Source organism: Rhodotorula paludigena (assembly GCF_050403205.1).
Source record: "Rhodotorula paludigena JCM10292 DNA, Rt_paludigena_JCM10292v1_ctg1, whole genome shotgun sequence".
Taxonomy (NCBI): domain Eukaryota; kingdom Fungi; phylum Basidiomycota; class Microbotryomycetes; order Sporidiobolales; family Sporidiobolaceae; genus Rhodotorula; species Rhodotorula paludigena.
The window spans coordinates 716,623-731,423 of NW_027481457.1; the positions used below are offsets into that span (position 1 = coordinate 716,623).

The 14,801-nt window shown below is 65.1% G+C and overlaps 6 protein-coding genes across 6 annotated transcripts; 2 read left to right on the top strand and 4 right to left on the bottom strand.

Moving 5' to 3' along the window:
* Positions 1-216: 216 nt before the first annotated feature.
* On the bottom strand, positions 217-1,545 carry ESF2 (RNA-binding ATPase activator ESF2; the record flags this gene model as incomplete). Its single annotated transcript, XM_076645575.1, has 4 exons — positions 217-515; positions 679-768; positions 874-1,005; positions 1,071-1,545. The coding sequence occupies 4 exons, from the start codon at positions 1,543-1,545 to the stop codon at positions 217-219; spliced, it is 996 nt and encodes a 331-aa protein (XP_076509102.1).
* A 577-nt stretch (positions 1,546-2,122) lies between these two features.
* RAT1 (ssRNA exonuclease RAT1) lies at positions 2,123-6,265 on the top strand (the record flags this gene model as incomplete). Its single annotated transcript, XM_076645576.1, has 12 exons — positions 2,123-2,134; positions 2,222-2,247; positions 2,314-2,392; positions 2,450-2,551; positions 2,613-2,981; positions 3,045-3,315; positions 3,375-3,761; positions 3,819-4,620; positions 4,682-4,762; positions 4,821-5,024; positions 5,083-5,912; positions 5,976-6,265. The coding sequence occupies 12 exons, from the start codon at positions 2,123-2,125 to the stop codon at positions 6,263-6,265; spliced, it is 3,453 nt and encodes a 1,150-aa protein (XP_076509103.1).
* A 239-nt stretch (positions 6,266-6,504) lies between these two features.
* On the bottom strand, positions 6,505-7,610 carry JCM10292_002156 (uncharacterized protein; the record flags this gene model as incomplete). Its single annotated transcript, XM_076645577.1, has 4 exons — positions 6,505-7,231; positions 7,308-7,366; positions 7,436-7,515; positions 7,580-7,610. 4 exons carry the CDS (start codon positions 7,608-7,610, stop codon positions 6,505-6,507), a joined length of 897 nt encoding a protein of 298 aa, XP_076509104.1.
* Positions 7,611-9,074: 1,464 nt separating this feature from the next.
* JCM10292_002157 (uncharacterized protein) lies at positions 9,075-9,383 on the bottom strand (the record flags this gene model as incomplete). The annotated part of the gene is made up of 2 exons (XM_076645578.1): positions 9,075-9,199; positions 9,251-9,383. The coding sequence occupies 2 exons, from the start codon at positions 9,381-9,383 to the stop codon at positions 9,075-9,077; spliced, it is 258 nt and encodes an 85-aa protein (XP_076509105.1).
* A 439-nt stretch (positions 9,384-9,822) lies between these two features.
* Positions 9,823-11,908, bottom strand: JCM10292_002158 (uncharacterized protein; the record flags this gene model as incomplete). The annotated part of the gene is made up of 9 exons (XM_076645579.1): positions 9,823-10,040; positions 10,157-10,591; positions 10,648-11,025; positions 11,084-11,141; positions 11,205-11,260; positions 11,318-11,425; positions 11,482-11,562; positions 11,668-11,762; positions 11,829-11,908. The coding sequence occupies 9 exons, from the start codon at positions 11,906-11,908 to the stop codon at positions 9,823-9,825; spliced, it is 1,509 nt and encodes a 502-aa protein (XP_076509106.1).
* A 108-nt stretch (positions 11,909-12,016) lies between these two features.
* FOL1 (trifunctional dihydropteroate synthetase/dihydrohydroxymethylpterin pyrophosphokinase/dihydroneopterin aldolase FOL1) lies at positions 12,017-14,618 on the top strand (the record flags this gene model as incomplete). Its single annotated transcript, XM_076645580.1, has 4 exons — positions 12,017-12,679; positions 12,766-13,230; positions 13,302-13,549; positions 13,613-14,618. The coding sequence occupies 4 exons, from the start codon at positions 12,017-12,019 to the stop codon at positions 14,616-14,618; spliced, it is 2,382 nt and encodes a 793-aa protein (XP_076509107.1).
* Positions 14,619-14,801: the final 183 nt, after the last annotated feature.

A 14,801-nucleotide genomic window follows, 5' to 3' on the forward strand; every position in this document is an offset into this window, starting at 1 on the left:
GAGCGCCGAGGCAAAGGCAAGCACTAGGCGAGGCGCAGGCGCAGCTTCTCACGCTTGTAGGTGACGAGTAGAAGAGCGCGCATAGACTCTGCAGTGCTCCGGAGCAGAGAACAGCCGAGGGAAGGAGCACCCGGGACGCAGACGAGTGAGACGGAGGACGGAGCGAGTTGCACTCCACATAAGCTACGAGCGGAGACCACCGCGCCACCAACCCCTCTAGAACAACCGCCCGAGCACGCTGTCGAGCTCCTTCCCACCGTCCCCCTGCCGCTTGAGTTTCTCACTCGTGTCGACGCGCTCCCTCTGCCTAAACCGCCTCTTTGCCTCGCCGTCCTTCCCGCCCTCGCCCTCTGCCGCAGTGGAGGCAGGGCGCTTCTTGCCGCGCGCGGCGGCCTTGTCCTCGATCTTGCGGCCGACGCGCGCGCGCTCGACGGCCGAGAGGTACGACTCTTGCTCCTGCTTCGAGTGCGAGAGGTGGAAGCGCAGGAGCGAGGTCTGCGTCGCGCGCTCGAGGGCTGCGGGGAGGGCGCGGGGACGAGGGGCGGTGCAGGAGAGAGGGGGGGCGGAGGGGCACGGCGGAGAGTGGCAAGGCGCAAAAGTGTGGCGGGTACGAGGGCAAGCAACCAAAGAGTCAGCCCACACGCGCAGAGAAGAACACCTAAAAGCACGCCGACGCACCAACCTGCTCCGAGAGCTGGTCCCAGCGGAAGCGCGGGAGGTACTTCATCGTCCAGACGTCGTCGTGCCAGCGGTCCGACTTTTTGCCGCCTGCGGACGGGGTGCGCGGGTGAGTGAGCTGTCCTGGGCCACCAGCTGCAGCCCGGCCTACAGCCAGCGAGTCACAGTCCGAGCCCGAGGGAACGCCCGACGCACCGATGGTCTGCGCGTTGAGCATCTCGGCGACGGAGCGGGCGACGCGCTTGTCGAGAAATTCGACCCAGCCCTCTTTAAAGTTGTGCGACTGGTGGCGCTCGCGCTGCTTGTGCTTCTTGTGCGCCGAGATCTCTGCGGCGGCGGCCCGAGTCAGCTGCGAGCGAGTCTTGCACGCGAACGAAAGCGACCAGACGGACCCTTGCCCGCGTCGGCGCGCGCGAGGTAGATGCGGCCGACGTCGCCAAACTGGCCGAGGAGGTGCTTGACCTTGCCCGGGCCCATGCCGGGCGGGATGCGCGAGAGGTAGACGAGGCCGGGCGTCTTTGCGTTCTTGGCGAGCGCGTTGCGCGGGAGGAGGTGCGCGGGGAGCGTCGTGCGGGCGAGCAAAGCGCGCTCGTCGAGCTCGCCGTCGTCACCCTCGCCCCCGTGTCCATCTCCGTGGTCGCCGTTGGCCACGACCTCATCCTCGTGAGCGGCACCCTCGTCGTCGTCGCCCGTCTCGTCTAGGAAAGCGGCAAAGCGGTCGTCCTCGTCCTTGTCGGCGGGTGCGCTCGGCTGCACGGGGTCTGCGTCGTCGTCGAGGGTGCGCTTCGAGGTCGAGGCGCGAGGGGACGAGGCGGTGCGGGTGAGTCCCGACGAGCGGCGCTTTTTCGCGGCCGAGTGGGCGAGCATGGCTGGAGCGAGCTGTGCGGTCCTAGGGTCGCCTCGACTGGCCTGCAAGCGCCGAGCGAGAGTCGACGTCGAGGCTGAGCTCGCCTCGCCTCGGCAAGAGCGGGAGCGGCTCTGAGGCGCCTTGCTCTCGCCACCACCGGGTTCGCGTGCTCTTTGGCACCGTGAGTCCTCTCTGCAACACCGTGCCACCCCCGTCGCCCCGCCTGCTAGTCGCCCGGCGCAATGAGATGCAGCCGCCGCCGCGCTGCTCCACCATGACTCGCCCGCCGCAGCAACGCGCTGTGGAGGGCTCGGGATCGGGCTGCTCTGGTCCGAGGGCTCGGCATGTCCGGCCCAGCTAGTCAGGCGCGGACCAGCTGCGGTGTGCCGTGCCTGCGCGCCCTCATCGCTCGTCGAGGTACCGAGGTGCAGCAGCGACGACGACGGACCTAGCGGGCGCATACAGGCCGCTTGTGTCTCCACGAGGCACTGCGCTACTCGACCGAGCAACCTCTGCCGCCCCACGAGCCCGCGCTGACTCTGCTTCGTCCGCGCCGATCTGCAGGACCCGCACCTCGACTCTACTCGCTAGCCCACCATGGGTGTTCCCGTGCGTGCACCGTCTCCTCTGCACTCTGCTCTCGCCCCGAGCATTAGGCCGCGACTCTGTCATTCGTGCTGACTCGCATCCTCGCAGGCCCTCTTCCGGTGGCTCAGCCGCAAGTGGGCTCTTTCCCGCCGCGTGGCCGTCTCCTCGGACTCGTGATTGACATTGAACCACTCCCGCAGGTACCCGAAAATCGTCTCGAGCGTCGTCGAAGACCTGCCCGTACCCGTCCCGGGCGCAGAGGGCGACGACGAGTTTATGGTGCGCCCGCTCCTTGTCACCCGTGCGACTCGCCCCGAACTGACCCGACTCGTCCAGCCCGTCGACATGTCGGGACCAAACCCGAACGGTGAAGAGTTCGACTGTTTATACTTGGACATGAACGGCATTGTGCATCCGTGTACGCACCCGGAGGGCAAGGTGCGCTGATTGCTGGCCCAGTTTCTACGAAGCAGCCGCGCTGACCCGCGATGACACCCAGCCGGCACCCAAGACGGAAGAGGCCATGATGCTCGAGGTGTTCAAGTACACCGAGCGTGTCGTCGCCATGGTCCGCCCGCGCAAGCTCCTCATGATGGCGATCGACGGCGTCGCGCCGCGCGCCAAGATGAACCAGCAGCGCTCACGCCGCTTCCGCTCGGCGCAAGAGGCCAAGCAGAAGGACGAGGACCGCCAGAACGCCATCAAGGAGCTCGAGGCCATGGGCAAGGAGGTCAGCGACGAGTACCGCAACGAAAAGGGCTGGGACTCGAACGCCATCACGCCCGGCACGCCCTTCATGGACTTGCTCGCCAAGAGCCTGCGGTACTGGGTGCGCAAGAAGATCAACGAGGACCCTGGGTGGGCCGGCGTGAGTCTTTCGGGTCTCGCCTCCGTTTCCTCGCACGACAACGGCTGACGCGATTCACCACAGCTCGAGGTCATCATCTCGGACGCGTCGGTTCCGGGCGAGGGCGAGCACAAGATCATGGACTTTATCCGGCGGCAGCGCGTGCACCCGTCGCACGACCCGAACACGAAGCACGTCATCTACGGCCTCGACGCCGACCTCATCATGCTCTCGCTCGCGACCCACGAGCCGCACTTCAAGGTCCTGCGCGAGGACGTATTTGCCGACGACAAGAAGGGCAAGAAGGGGTGCCACCGCTGCGGCCAGCCGGGGCACCACTCGAGCCAGTGCACCGGTGCGTGTCGAGGAGTCTTCGAACAGTCGCATCTGCTGACCCTCGCACCACACGCGCAGGCGAGATCAAGAAGCCCGAGCCGGACCTGATCCCCAAGGGCGGCAGCCCGCTTAAGCCGTTCATCTTCCTCGACGTCGCGATCCTGCGCGAGTACCTCGCCGTCGAGCTCTCTGCGCCCGTGCACTCGTTCCCGTTCAGCCTCGAGCGCGCGATCGACGACTGGGTCTTTCTCATCTTTTTCGTCGGCAACGACTTTTTGCCGCACCTCCCGTCGCTGGAGATCCGCGAGGGCGCGATCGACACGCTCATGGGCATCTGGAAGAGCTCGCTCGAGCGCATGGGCGGCTACCTCACCGAGCACGGCAAGGTCCGCCTCGAGCGCGCCCAGATCATCCTCGAGCAGCTCGCCATGCGCGAGGACGAGATCTTCCGCAAGCGCCGCGAAGGTGCGTTTGCGCGCTCAGCTTGACTCTCCACGAAATTGACCTCGTGACGCTCCGCAGCCGAGGAGCGCCAGGATCGCGCCGAGAAGCGCCGCCGGATCGACCGCGACAAGCGCGAGTCGCACTCGCAGCGCAACAGCGCGTCGCACCACGCGCAGCTGAACCAGGGCGGCGGGCAGACGCACCGCAACGGCGTCGACTATGTCGAGGTCAACGCCGACGGCACCGCCGCCGCGACTGCCGCCGCGGGTCCGGGGGGCCTGCCGGCCAAGCCGCAGTGGGCCGCGGACGAGCAGAAGAAGGACGACGAGGACGACAAGGTTAAGGCGCAGAAGGCGGCGGGCATGGTCGGGAGCAACAAGTCGATCGTCGCGAACCGCATGGCGCTCCGCATGGCCAACCTGAGCGCGGCCGACATGATCAAGGCCGAGCTCGCGTCCGGCGGCCAGCAGCCGCCCGCCCAGGCCGAGGACGAGGTTGACGGCGCCGAGATGCAGCAGGAGAAGCAGGCCGAGGAGGCCGGCCGCGCAGAGGCCGAGCGCAACTCGGCCGCCGCGGCCAAGCTCAAGGCCGAGATGCTCGGGTCGCAGGACGACGACGTGACTTCGCCGCGTGGAACCAAGCGCGCGGCGCCGCCCGTCGAGGGCACCGAGACGCAGGACTCGACCGACGTCGACGCCGAGCCAAGCGAGGCGCTCGCGGCGACGGCGGGCGAGGGCGGCGGCGACGCCGAGGTCAACGCGTTCCTCGAAAGCAGTCTGCTCCCGCCCAAGCCGGCGATGATTGCCGGGCTCAACGTCGCCGAGCCGCCGACGCTCAAGATGCTCGGCAACAACGTCGTCGAGCAGGACGACACGGTCAAGTGCGCGCCTCTCTGCGTTCGTACGCGAGTTCGCGCCTTTCGCTGACGCTTGCTCACACAGGCTGTGGGAGCCCGGCTACAAGGAGCGCTACTACCGGCAAAAGTTTGGCGTCGAGCTGAGCGACCTCGAGTTCCGCAAGAAGTGCGTCCGGCCTCTCTCCCTTTTCACCGCATCCCCGGCTGACACCGCGTCGACACAGGGTTGTCAAGCACTACGTCGAGGGACTGTGCTGGGTCCTCGAGTACTACTACCAGGGGACGCCGTCGTGGACCTGGTACTATCCCTACCACTTTTCGCCGTTCGCGAGCGACTTTGTCGAGCTCGCCCAGCTCGACATCAAGTTTGACAAGGGCCAGCCGTTCCGCCCTTACGAGCAGCTCATGGGCGTCTTTCCCGCCGCGAGGTGAGCAGTCTCGTCGCATCTACCTGTCATCATCTCGCGCTGACTCGCGTCGCCGCAGTCGCATCCACCTTCCCGAGCCCTTCCAAGTGCTGATGACGGAGGAGGACTCGCCCATCATCGACTTCTACCCGGAAGAGTTCCACATCGACATGAACGGCAAGAAGATGCTGTGGCAGGGCGTCGCGCTCCTCCCCTTTATTGACGAGAAGCGCCTGCTCGATGCCATGGCGACCAAGTACCCCATGCTGAGCGACTTTGAGAATCACCGCAACCTCCGCGGCACCGACACCATCATCATGGGCAACAAGCACCCGTTGTACGACTACGTCGAGGGCCTGTACGGCAAGAAGAAGGCGTCCGAGCCCGTCCCTGTCGACACGAAGCGCAGCAAGGGCATCGCGGGCTACATTCTTGCCGACGACTCGGTCCCGGGCACTACGTTCGACTCGCCGTTGCCGTCGCAGCCAGACCTCGTCAATGACGAGGCCATCTCTGCGACGTTCGACTTCCCGCCGCAAAAGACGCCGCATCGCTCGGTCCTCCTCCCCGGCGTCAAGCTCGAGCGCTCGGTCCTCACGCCGCACGACAAGGAGCAGGTCCGTCGCGGCGCCGGCGAGCGCAACGAGTCGAACGGCTTCCACGCCATGCGGCAGCGCGACCAGTCTGGCCCTGGGTTCGCCAAGCTCGACCGTGGCGGGCGCGGAGGGCCCGGCGGCGGACGAGGCGGGTACAACGGCGGAGGCGGTGGCGGGAACGGGTCCGGCTACGGCACGCCGTCCGGGTACAACAGCGGGTACTCGAGCGGCGCCAACACGCCGCAGGGCCCGTACGGCGGATATGGCTACGGCGGTGGCGGCGGCGGGCAAGCCTACGGCGCGTACGGTGGCTGTGTGTTCTCTTTTCGCATTCTCGCTTCCGGACTGCTGTGCTTACGGCTGCTCTTGCTCGCAGACCCGGCACAACCACCCGCTGGCGCAACGTACGGCGGCGCACCCGGCTACGCTCCCTCGGGCTATGCGGCGCCGCCCGCACCTGGCGGCTATCGCCCACCACCTCCGCCGCCGGCGTACGGCGCGTACGCCCCGCCGCAGGCTGGACCGGGCGGCGCGCGCTACCCAGGCCAGCAGCAGCCGCCTTCGTACGGTGGCTACGGAGGGTACGGAGGGTACGGAGGGCAAGGCGGGCAGGGTGGAAGTGGGCAAGGAGGCTATGGCGGGTATGGGCAGCACACGCGGTATTGAGCAGCATCACTCGGCCCTTTGTCTCGCACGGTCGCCGCACATCTCTCGGCGCCACGAAGGAGAATATGTTGTCGCTGTTCCTGTATCACCATTTCTATCGCGGTGTCTACGCTTGCAAACATGTACGTCAGAGCCACTCGTCGATGCCTGCCACGCTATGACAGCATCCTGAATTGCGCAGAGGAGGAGAGAATGCGCAAGAACGGCAGCAGATGGTTGCGGTAGGTTGAACATGTGATTTAGAACAGCTGCAAACGCGCGACGGGCTCGAAGATGGATGGCGACGACAACTTGGCTAGGGACCTGTTTGTCCGGCGCATTGCTACGCCCGTGCGCCGGCCTTGTGCAGCTAGATAGACCTCAAAGTACGCCTGCGCCGCGGAAACATCAGTCGAGGTGAACGGACCGCGCGGAAGGGAAACGATCACGTTTGACAGCGAAGCGGCCCGCGCGTATGCCGCTTCTGAACGCCGGATCAGGGCAACAAAGTCCTCCTGAGACCCACCCGACGGTCCGAACAAGGCTTTGAGCTCTTCGTGCACGGCCGGCACCCACCGTCCGCCGCGAAGGAACCCCGAAATGAAGGCGTCCGCTCCTACGGACCAAAGCTTATCCGTGGAGTTGTGCTCAGCAAACTGCTGCAATGCTGCCGGGTGGAGTGGCTGAAGGCCGGGAAGTCGGTCTGCCAAAACGTCGTCGGGAAGTTGCGCGAGTTCCGCGTCCTCCTCCATAAAGATGCGCAGCCCGCGCAGAGCGTAGACGAGCCCAGGGCCCGGAGTTCGTCCTGGTCTGGTCGCAAAAGCGAGGCGCTCGACGTCGTGGAGGAGCAGCAGGAACGTCATGAGCCAGGGAAGCGTGATCATGGTGCCGGAGCTGCCGTGCTCGCCCTTGACAACGAATGACTCCCTCTTGCCGGTCCCGCGAGCGGTGGGAAAGATGTGGTGGGTCAACTGGAAGGGCGAGACGCTGCAATGACGACGGGATCAGCAGCAGCGCTTGCGGACAGACGGAGGAGCCGGTTCCAACTTGCGCGTGCGAGTACTGGTTCAGCGCGGCGAGATCGCGCGTGGACCATGCGAGTAGCTTGATAATGCGCACATTCTGCGATCGAGATGTTCGTAGGGACGCAGCGTCAGCACAGTCAGGGAAGTGGACGAGAAGCAAGCGGACCTGGCAGTCCAGCGGGTACGGCTCGTTGAGCTCGCTTCCCGCTGCGAGGTTGCCGTGGCGCCGCACGAGCTCGAGCTGGACTGGCCCTTTGTGCGCGACGTGTGTCAGTCGCACAGATCGGACGGAGCTTGGGGCAAGACGCACAGTCAAGAAACGTTCCGCGCCCAAAAATCATGGGGGTGCTGCTGCCTAGGCGACAGTGCAAGCGAGCAAGGGCATCTGTCTGCTTGCTGATAGCAACAGCAGGAACAACAGTGGTCATGAAAGGGGGCGTGCGCGTGCGCGGACAAGCAGGGGTTGCGGAACGAGAAGTGAAGAATGGCATCGTCCGGGAAGCCGACGCACGACACAGACGGAATATCCGACAAGAAGCGCGGAGAGTCCGCCTGCCTACAAACAAGTCTTGGCACGACACGCCCCTGTACGGACGCCGGGGGTGGAAAGAGAGGAGACTGCTTGGCTGGGTAAAAGCCTGCGGCGGTCGCCCTTGGGCTGAAAGAGAGCACGCCGTCAAGGCAAGAGCCGTTTGCGGGTGCCTTTCTGAGAGCACGTCGTCTTGGTAAAGCGTCTAGAGCCTGCAAGGATCGGGAAGGGCAGCGAGTAACGGACGTGCGAGCCTTCTTAAGTTGAACGTTGAACCCCTCTCACGCGGATCAAAGCATGCTCACAGACATTGTTGCGCAAAGAGAGAATTGTGTACAGGGTGGGCAAGAACGGCCTAGGAGGGCTGCCAGTGGGCCAGAGGCTCGTAGGCGGACGACGACGACGGAAACCTCGACGACTTGGCAAGTGAGCGTTGAGCCGTGTCACCCCGTCGGCTGTGGGATCTGTGGAGCGTTTCCTCGTAGGCTTTGAAGTACGCCTGCACGCTTGGGGGTGTCAATCAACTGGTTCAGCGGGAACGCGTGAGTTGTCTCCCGTACCTTGCAAAGCTCGATGGCCATAGCGAAAGCTGCTTTGTTCTGAACTGAGAGTTCTAGCAGCGCGTCTTCCGAGGCGTGCGTGCTCGGATGAACAATCTCGAGCTCTTCCTTCGCGGCGGTCATCCAGCTGCGCGCCAGCAATCTGGTCAAGAACGTGCCGGACCCGATTGACCACGGTGGCCGGTCTTGTGCGTATGCGCGTCCGCGTGCAAACGCCTCTAGCGACTGCTCAGTGACGGGTTTGAGCCGCTGCATACGTCCTTGTAGGCTGTGCGGCCCGAGGTCGCGCAATTCCGCGTTCATGAAGATGAACATGCGCAACCCACGCAGGGCGTAGACCAGTGCCGGGCTCGGAGGCGCCTTTGGCGGGGCAGCCCACGCCTCCTGATGTACATCCTGCAGGATGAGGAGGAATGCGACGATCCAGGAGGACGTCTGCATGTTGCCGAGATGGCCTCGTTCGGCAAGAAACCTTTCGGTGGCGAAGGGAGAGCCGGTCTCAGTCAAGCCCAGCACGTTGACGGGCTTGTGGATTGCCCGAAATGGCTGTAAACTGTTGGGGAGCGGACAGCAACCTGTGAGCTTTCAGCAGCAAGTAGCCAGCTGAATTGTCACAAGCGGACGAACCATTGTGCGAGTGCGGGAAAGGCGTGCACATTTTCTTCGTGCCATGGGGTGGTCTCGAGAATGCGGATCGTCTGCACTCGTGTTCACCTTCAGCCGCTGGATGGGGCGCGAGACGGGAAGAGACGGACCTGCACGTGAATCGGGAACTCCTGTTCGAGCTCTGCGCCACTCGCGAGGCCGGCATCGCGGCGCACGAGAATCAGGTGGATCGGCCCTGTGCATGCAGTCGTTAGCTCCGCGCGAGCGGGAAGCGCAAAAGACACACAATCGTAGCGCGAACCGAGGCCCCAGATCGCGTTCGTGTCCTGGCCGTGCTCGATATGCAAGGGTGCGATTTTCGCGAGCTGCTCCATCATGGGAAGATGCGTAAGAGCATGCGCGCGCGATGTGTCGGCCATGCTGAAAGGGGCGCAAGCGGTGGCGCCAGGGACGCCGGCGAGGACGAGACAAAGAGACAGCGGAGCCGAAAGCCAAGGCACTGGAGCGGTGCGGGAAATCCGCCTCGGACTATCCGGGGGTTGGCACAGGAAGCCCGGACGTCGGCGGCGGCAGAAACAGGAGAGCAGTACGACAGGAGAGAGCGGGACGCACAGCTACAAGCCGCAGGGAAGAAACGACAGCGTCCGCTCGAAACAGAAGCAAGCGATGAAGCGCAAGAGTATTCGACGAGTCGCTTTGTCGTGAGTGGCAGAGCTGCGACTGAACGAGCTGACGCGCGAGGCGTGGAGGTGGGCTGCGCGAGTCCTGCTTATTCTCTGCAGGCCTGATGCGATCCTGCCCAGACCGTGATAAAGCCATGTGCATACCTAGGCGGCGGTCTTTGCGCTCGCACCCGATCTACGCCGCCCTCACCCGCATTGCGCCCCTCCCAGTCGCAAGCCACAGCCCGACGCCGAGCGCGCACAAGCTCATGGCGCTCGTGAGCTCGAACGCAGGGAGGTAGCACGCGCGGCCGAGCGTGCAGGTGAGCGAGGGTGCGGACGAGGCGACGAAGGAGGGGACGGGGTGCGAGCGCGAGTCGTAGATGCGGCCGAAAATGAGGTTCGTCACTTGACCTGCGTGCGGCAGAGAGCAGTGTTAGCGTGCGAGGCTGGTCCAGCTGACTCGCAAATGCGACATCCCGCCTGAGGTCCGTAAGGAACTCTCGCGAGCGAGAGAAGCACAAACGCACCGAACAGCGCCGGCGCAAGTGCGAGCACTCCGTTCGTCTGGCTGAAGCTGCGCATGCCGAACCTCTCGAGCCCGACGATGCCGCTGATCCCAAACAAGCACCCGTGCGCCAAGCCCGTGAGCGCCGTCGGCGCCCACAGGGCGCTCGTGCTCGTCACGCGCGTCGCAACGAGCTGCGAGGCGAGGTAGAGCGCCGCGGTGAGCGGGAGGAAGAAGACGCGCGGGAGGCGGTACGATGGGTGGTGCAGGAGGTAGTCGGACGTGAAGCCGCTCAGGAGGCGGCCGAGGAAGTTGAAGAGGGAAAGGAGGGAGACAAGGCGCGACTGGAGCAATGCGATCGCAGAGGGCGAAGGAGCGGCAAAGGAGGAGGGGAGAGACGGGTCGATTGGTGTGGCGAGCGCGAGCGAACGGACGACCTGGCCGAGGTTGTTGATGTCTGCCCGAACCAAGCCAGTCAGGCATGGTGGCGAGCGACAAGAAGAGCGAGCTCACAGCACAGCCCCACACCAGCACACAGCCCGTTGAAGAGGAAGATGAGGTAGAAGTCGAGTTCGCGCAGCAGCGCCCACCCGGCGATGTTGCGCTCCTGGATGCTCTTGCTCGACGTGGAGCGAAGGAGCGGTGTCCGCTCCGTCCCACTTGCTCCGACCTGCTCCTCTGCTTCGGGCAAGGCCGCTTCTGCCTCGACTGGCGCTTCCTCTGCTTCGCGTGCGTCCGTTGCTGGTAGGCGGGTTTCGCGCGGGATTGGGCGGACGAAGAGGAGGCCGACGAGCATGCTCAGTAGGCTACCGAGCGCAAGGAGCAGTAGGAAGGACGATGTGACGTCGGTGTCGGCGCGAGGGTGGAGGAAGAGGGACGAGAGGGAGGAGTCTGGGCAGGCGGGTCAGCGAATGGTGGGTTTGGGAGATCAAGGCGCGAGCAAGCGCACAGAAGAAGGCAGAGAGGCCGAATGCAGAGAGTACGACCGACAGAGCGGCAGCGCGGCGCTGTTATGAACGATGCAGGAGGGTCAGCGTCACGCGGAAGCACGATTCGAGCCTGGAACCCACCTTGCTGAAGCTCTTGGCGACGCTGTTCCCCGCAGAGCTCAGCCCCGCGGTGGAGCCTGAAGCATGTACAAAGTCAGTCGAAGCGCTGGCACACGGGGGAGGGCGTAACGCACCGATGCCAGTGAGCAGTTCTGCGAGAATCAAGCCGGGCACGCCGAAGCGGGCAAACAGTCCCGATTCGTGATCATCGCCCGTCGTGTAGAATGCTCGGATGACGAGGTCTGCAGACGGTTAGAATGAGTGCGCGCTTCGATCGAAAGGCAGAGGAGGGACGCACATCCGGAGCAGAGGGCCACTGCGGCGAAAACGAGGGTCGGCTTTGGGCCCCTTCGGTCTACGATGCGGCCAATGAGGGGAGCTATACGAGACGAGAGCAGGTCAGCCTGGCGCGCTCGAGGCAGTGTTGCGACGGGCATCTCGTCTCCGGAGTTCGGCACCACTTGGTTCTGAGCGAGTGACGCACAGCTCAGATAGACGCCGAGGTTTCCACAAGCGCCGATGCTGTTGATCTGCGTCGAGTTCAAGTCTAGCCTGCTCGCCAGCTGCGGTGCCCAAGCCCTGCGCGGCACAGCCGACCTTGGTCAGCGAGGACGACGAGGCGATCGCGGCTGCGAGAGAGCGCACGAGAAGCAGTACTGCAACCCGCAGGACAGCGAGCACACTGTGGCAGCTGCCAGAACTGCGTAGCGCGCTTTCCCTGCCATTGCCGGCGAGCGCGCGAATATCTCGTCTCGAGAGAGCCGCACGGCAGCACCTCGCTCGATTTCGCTCACTTTGCGCTGCTCGCACGGGGCTGACTTGGGCACAGGTGGATGCAGCGCGACCTCATCCGCGTGTCGGACCTCGAGCTGCGCTCCCCCTCGCTCGAGCGCGACCTCTGGCAGCGCGCGAACAAGCAGCAGCCGCTCGTGTGCTCGCTCGAGATCCGCACGAGCGTACAGACCGAGGCAGACGCAGACAACCTCCACACCGACTCACTCAACTACGGCACCGTCACCAAGGCCGTCGAGAAGCACGTCGCGAGCCTCTCTTCGCCGTCCGACGAAGGTCTCCCGCTCGAGGTGCTCGCCGAGCAGCTGTGCAGGGTAGTCCTCTTCGGAGCCAGCGCTCCCAACGTCCGCCTCGAGCTGCGCCGTCCGCGCGCACTCCTCACCGCAGAGAGCGTCGGCGTCGTCCTCTCTCGCTCTCGCGCAGACTACACCCTCGCGCCCACGCCTCCGACCGGCTCGTCCGGGCAGCCGAAGAGCAGCGAGTACACCCTACGCACCGACTCGCCCGCCCTCAAGGCAGACACCCTTTTCGTCCGCGCCCTCCGCCGCCAAATCATCATTGGCCTCAACGCCTGCGAACGACTCGACGAGCAGGAAGTCATCGTCGACCTCGAGTTTGGCGCAGACGACATGAACACACGACTCGCGAGCGGGGCCCGCGCAGGGTGGGCCGGGTGGAGGAAGACGGTCAAGCAGATCGAGCAGGTGCGTTGAAGGGGACTTGCACCTCGTTTGTACGCGCGGCTCTTCAGCCGAGCACCGTGCTGAGATTGCAGCTTGTCTCCACGCAGCACTTGTCAACCTCTGGACCCTTGACTATCGAGCACATCGTCACCTCGCTCTCCTCGCTCATCCTCACTCCTCCCTCGACCCCCCTCTCTGCGACGACGCCCGCAACCCCAGGCTGGGACGTCCCGCGCACGACCGTGCGCGTGTCCAAGCCTTCGGCGCTCATGTTTGCGCGCCACCCGTCCGTGCAGGTCACGCGCACGCGCGCAGACTTTCCCGCGCTCTTCTCGCTCGTCGCACCCGCGCGCGGCTTCTCCACCTCTTCCGCCGCCGCGGACAACCTGCACATCGCGTATCTCGGTCTCGGGACCAACCTGGGCGAGCGCGCAGGGAACCTCAATGACGCCGTGTCGAAGCTCGAGGAGGTCTCGCAGGGCGCGGTCAAGGTCGTCGACACCAGCTTCATGTACGAGAGCGAGGCGATGTACCACGAAGATCAGGCAAAGTTCCTGAACGCCGCCGTCAAGGTGCGCTACTCCCGGTCGCCGCAAGGAAAGCCCTCTTGACTGACTCTTTCGCTTTCGCTTCGTTCCGCCAGGTCGAGACGACCCTTTCGCCGGCCGAGCTCCTGCAGGCATGCAAAGCCGTCGAGGAGTCGCTCGGGCGCGACTTTAGCACATTCCGCAACGGGCCGCGCGTGATCGACCTCGACGTGCTCTTGTACGACCAGCTCGTTTTCGACACACGCGAAGCAGAAGGCAGCGCGCAGAAGGACAAGGAGCGATGGCTCAAGGTGCCGCATCAGGGCATTGCAGAGCGGGAGTTCGTGCTGAGGCCGCTCGCCGAGTCCGTTTCCTCCTTGGGCTGATTGATTCCCTTGCAAAGGTCGCTGATCCGCACGTTGCGCAGTCTGGCTCCGACGCTCACGCATCCTGTACTGCGCCAGACCCCCCTCGAGCTCCTCCGCACCGTCCTCGCCACGTCGCCCTCGACAGTGCATCGCGTGTACCCGCTCTCGCGGTCGATCGTCCACCCCTTCTCGCGCGCCTCGGCGCCCGCAACATCGACCCGCACGACCATCATGTCGATCTTGAACGTTACGCCCGACTCGTTCTCGGACGGCGGCGACCACTCGACGCTCGAGCGCGCGCTCGCCGCCGCCAAGCTGCACCTCGCGCACGGCGCCGACATTCTCGATGTCGGCGGCATGTCGACCCGCCCCGGTGCGGCAAACATCTCGCCGGACGCGGAGGCTGAGCGCGTCGTGCCAGTCATCTCGGCCTTGCGAGCCGACAGTGCTTCGCCCGCCGCGCGCGAGGTGCCCATCTCGATCGACACGTTCCGCCCGTCAGTCGCGCGTGCAGCTGTTGCCGCCGGCGCGACGCTTGTCAACGACGTGTACGGCGGGCGCGAGCATGGCATGCTCGACGCAATGGCCGACCTCGCGTGCCCCGTCGTCCTGATGCACTCGCGCGGCGATCCGAGCACGATGACGCGCCTGACGGACTACTCTGCGCACGGCGGCGTTGTCGGCGGAATGCGCGCCGAGCTGGAACAGAGCGTCGAGGCTGCGCTGGGCAAGGGCGTCAGGCGGTGGAACATCCTGCTCGACCCGGGAATCGGCTTCGCCAAGACGGCGCAGCAGAACTTTGCGCTCCTGCGCGCGCTCCCGGCAATCTTCGGGCCGGCGAGCGACTCGCCCCTGCGCGAGTTCCCCGTCCTCGTCGGACTGTCGCGCAAGCGGTTCCTCGCGCCCGAGAAGGACGACGCGAAGGACCGCATCGCCGAGACGAGCGCTGCAACGGCCGCGTGCGTCGCGAGCGGAGTGTGCGAGGTCGTGCGCGTGCACGACACGAAAGAGATGCGGGATGTGGTCCGGGTTGCGGACGCCATCTACCGCGGGAAGGGCGAGTGAGGGCATCTACATCTGCCATACGCAGTGTCGTTCAACTGTGTCTGTAGCAATCGGCATCGCCATTATCATTTTCAAGATTGGGATTTGGCGGAGGAGGCAGGAGAGCCGGAACGGCGGATCAGAGCGACGGAAGCGCCCATCGCAGCGCGCGAGCAGTGTTGCTGCTTGCCCAGTCGTCTCCGT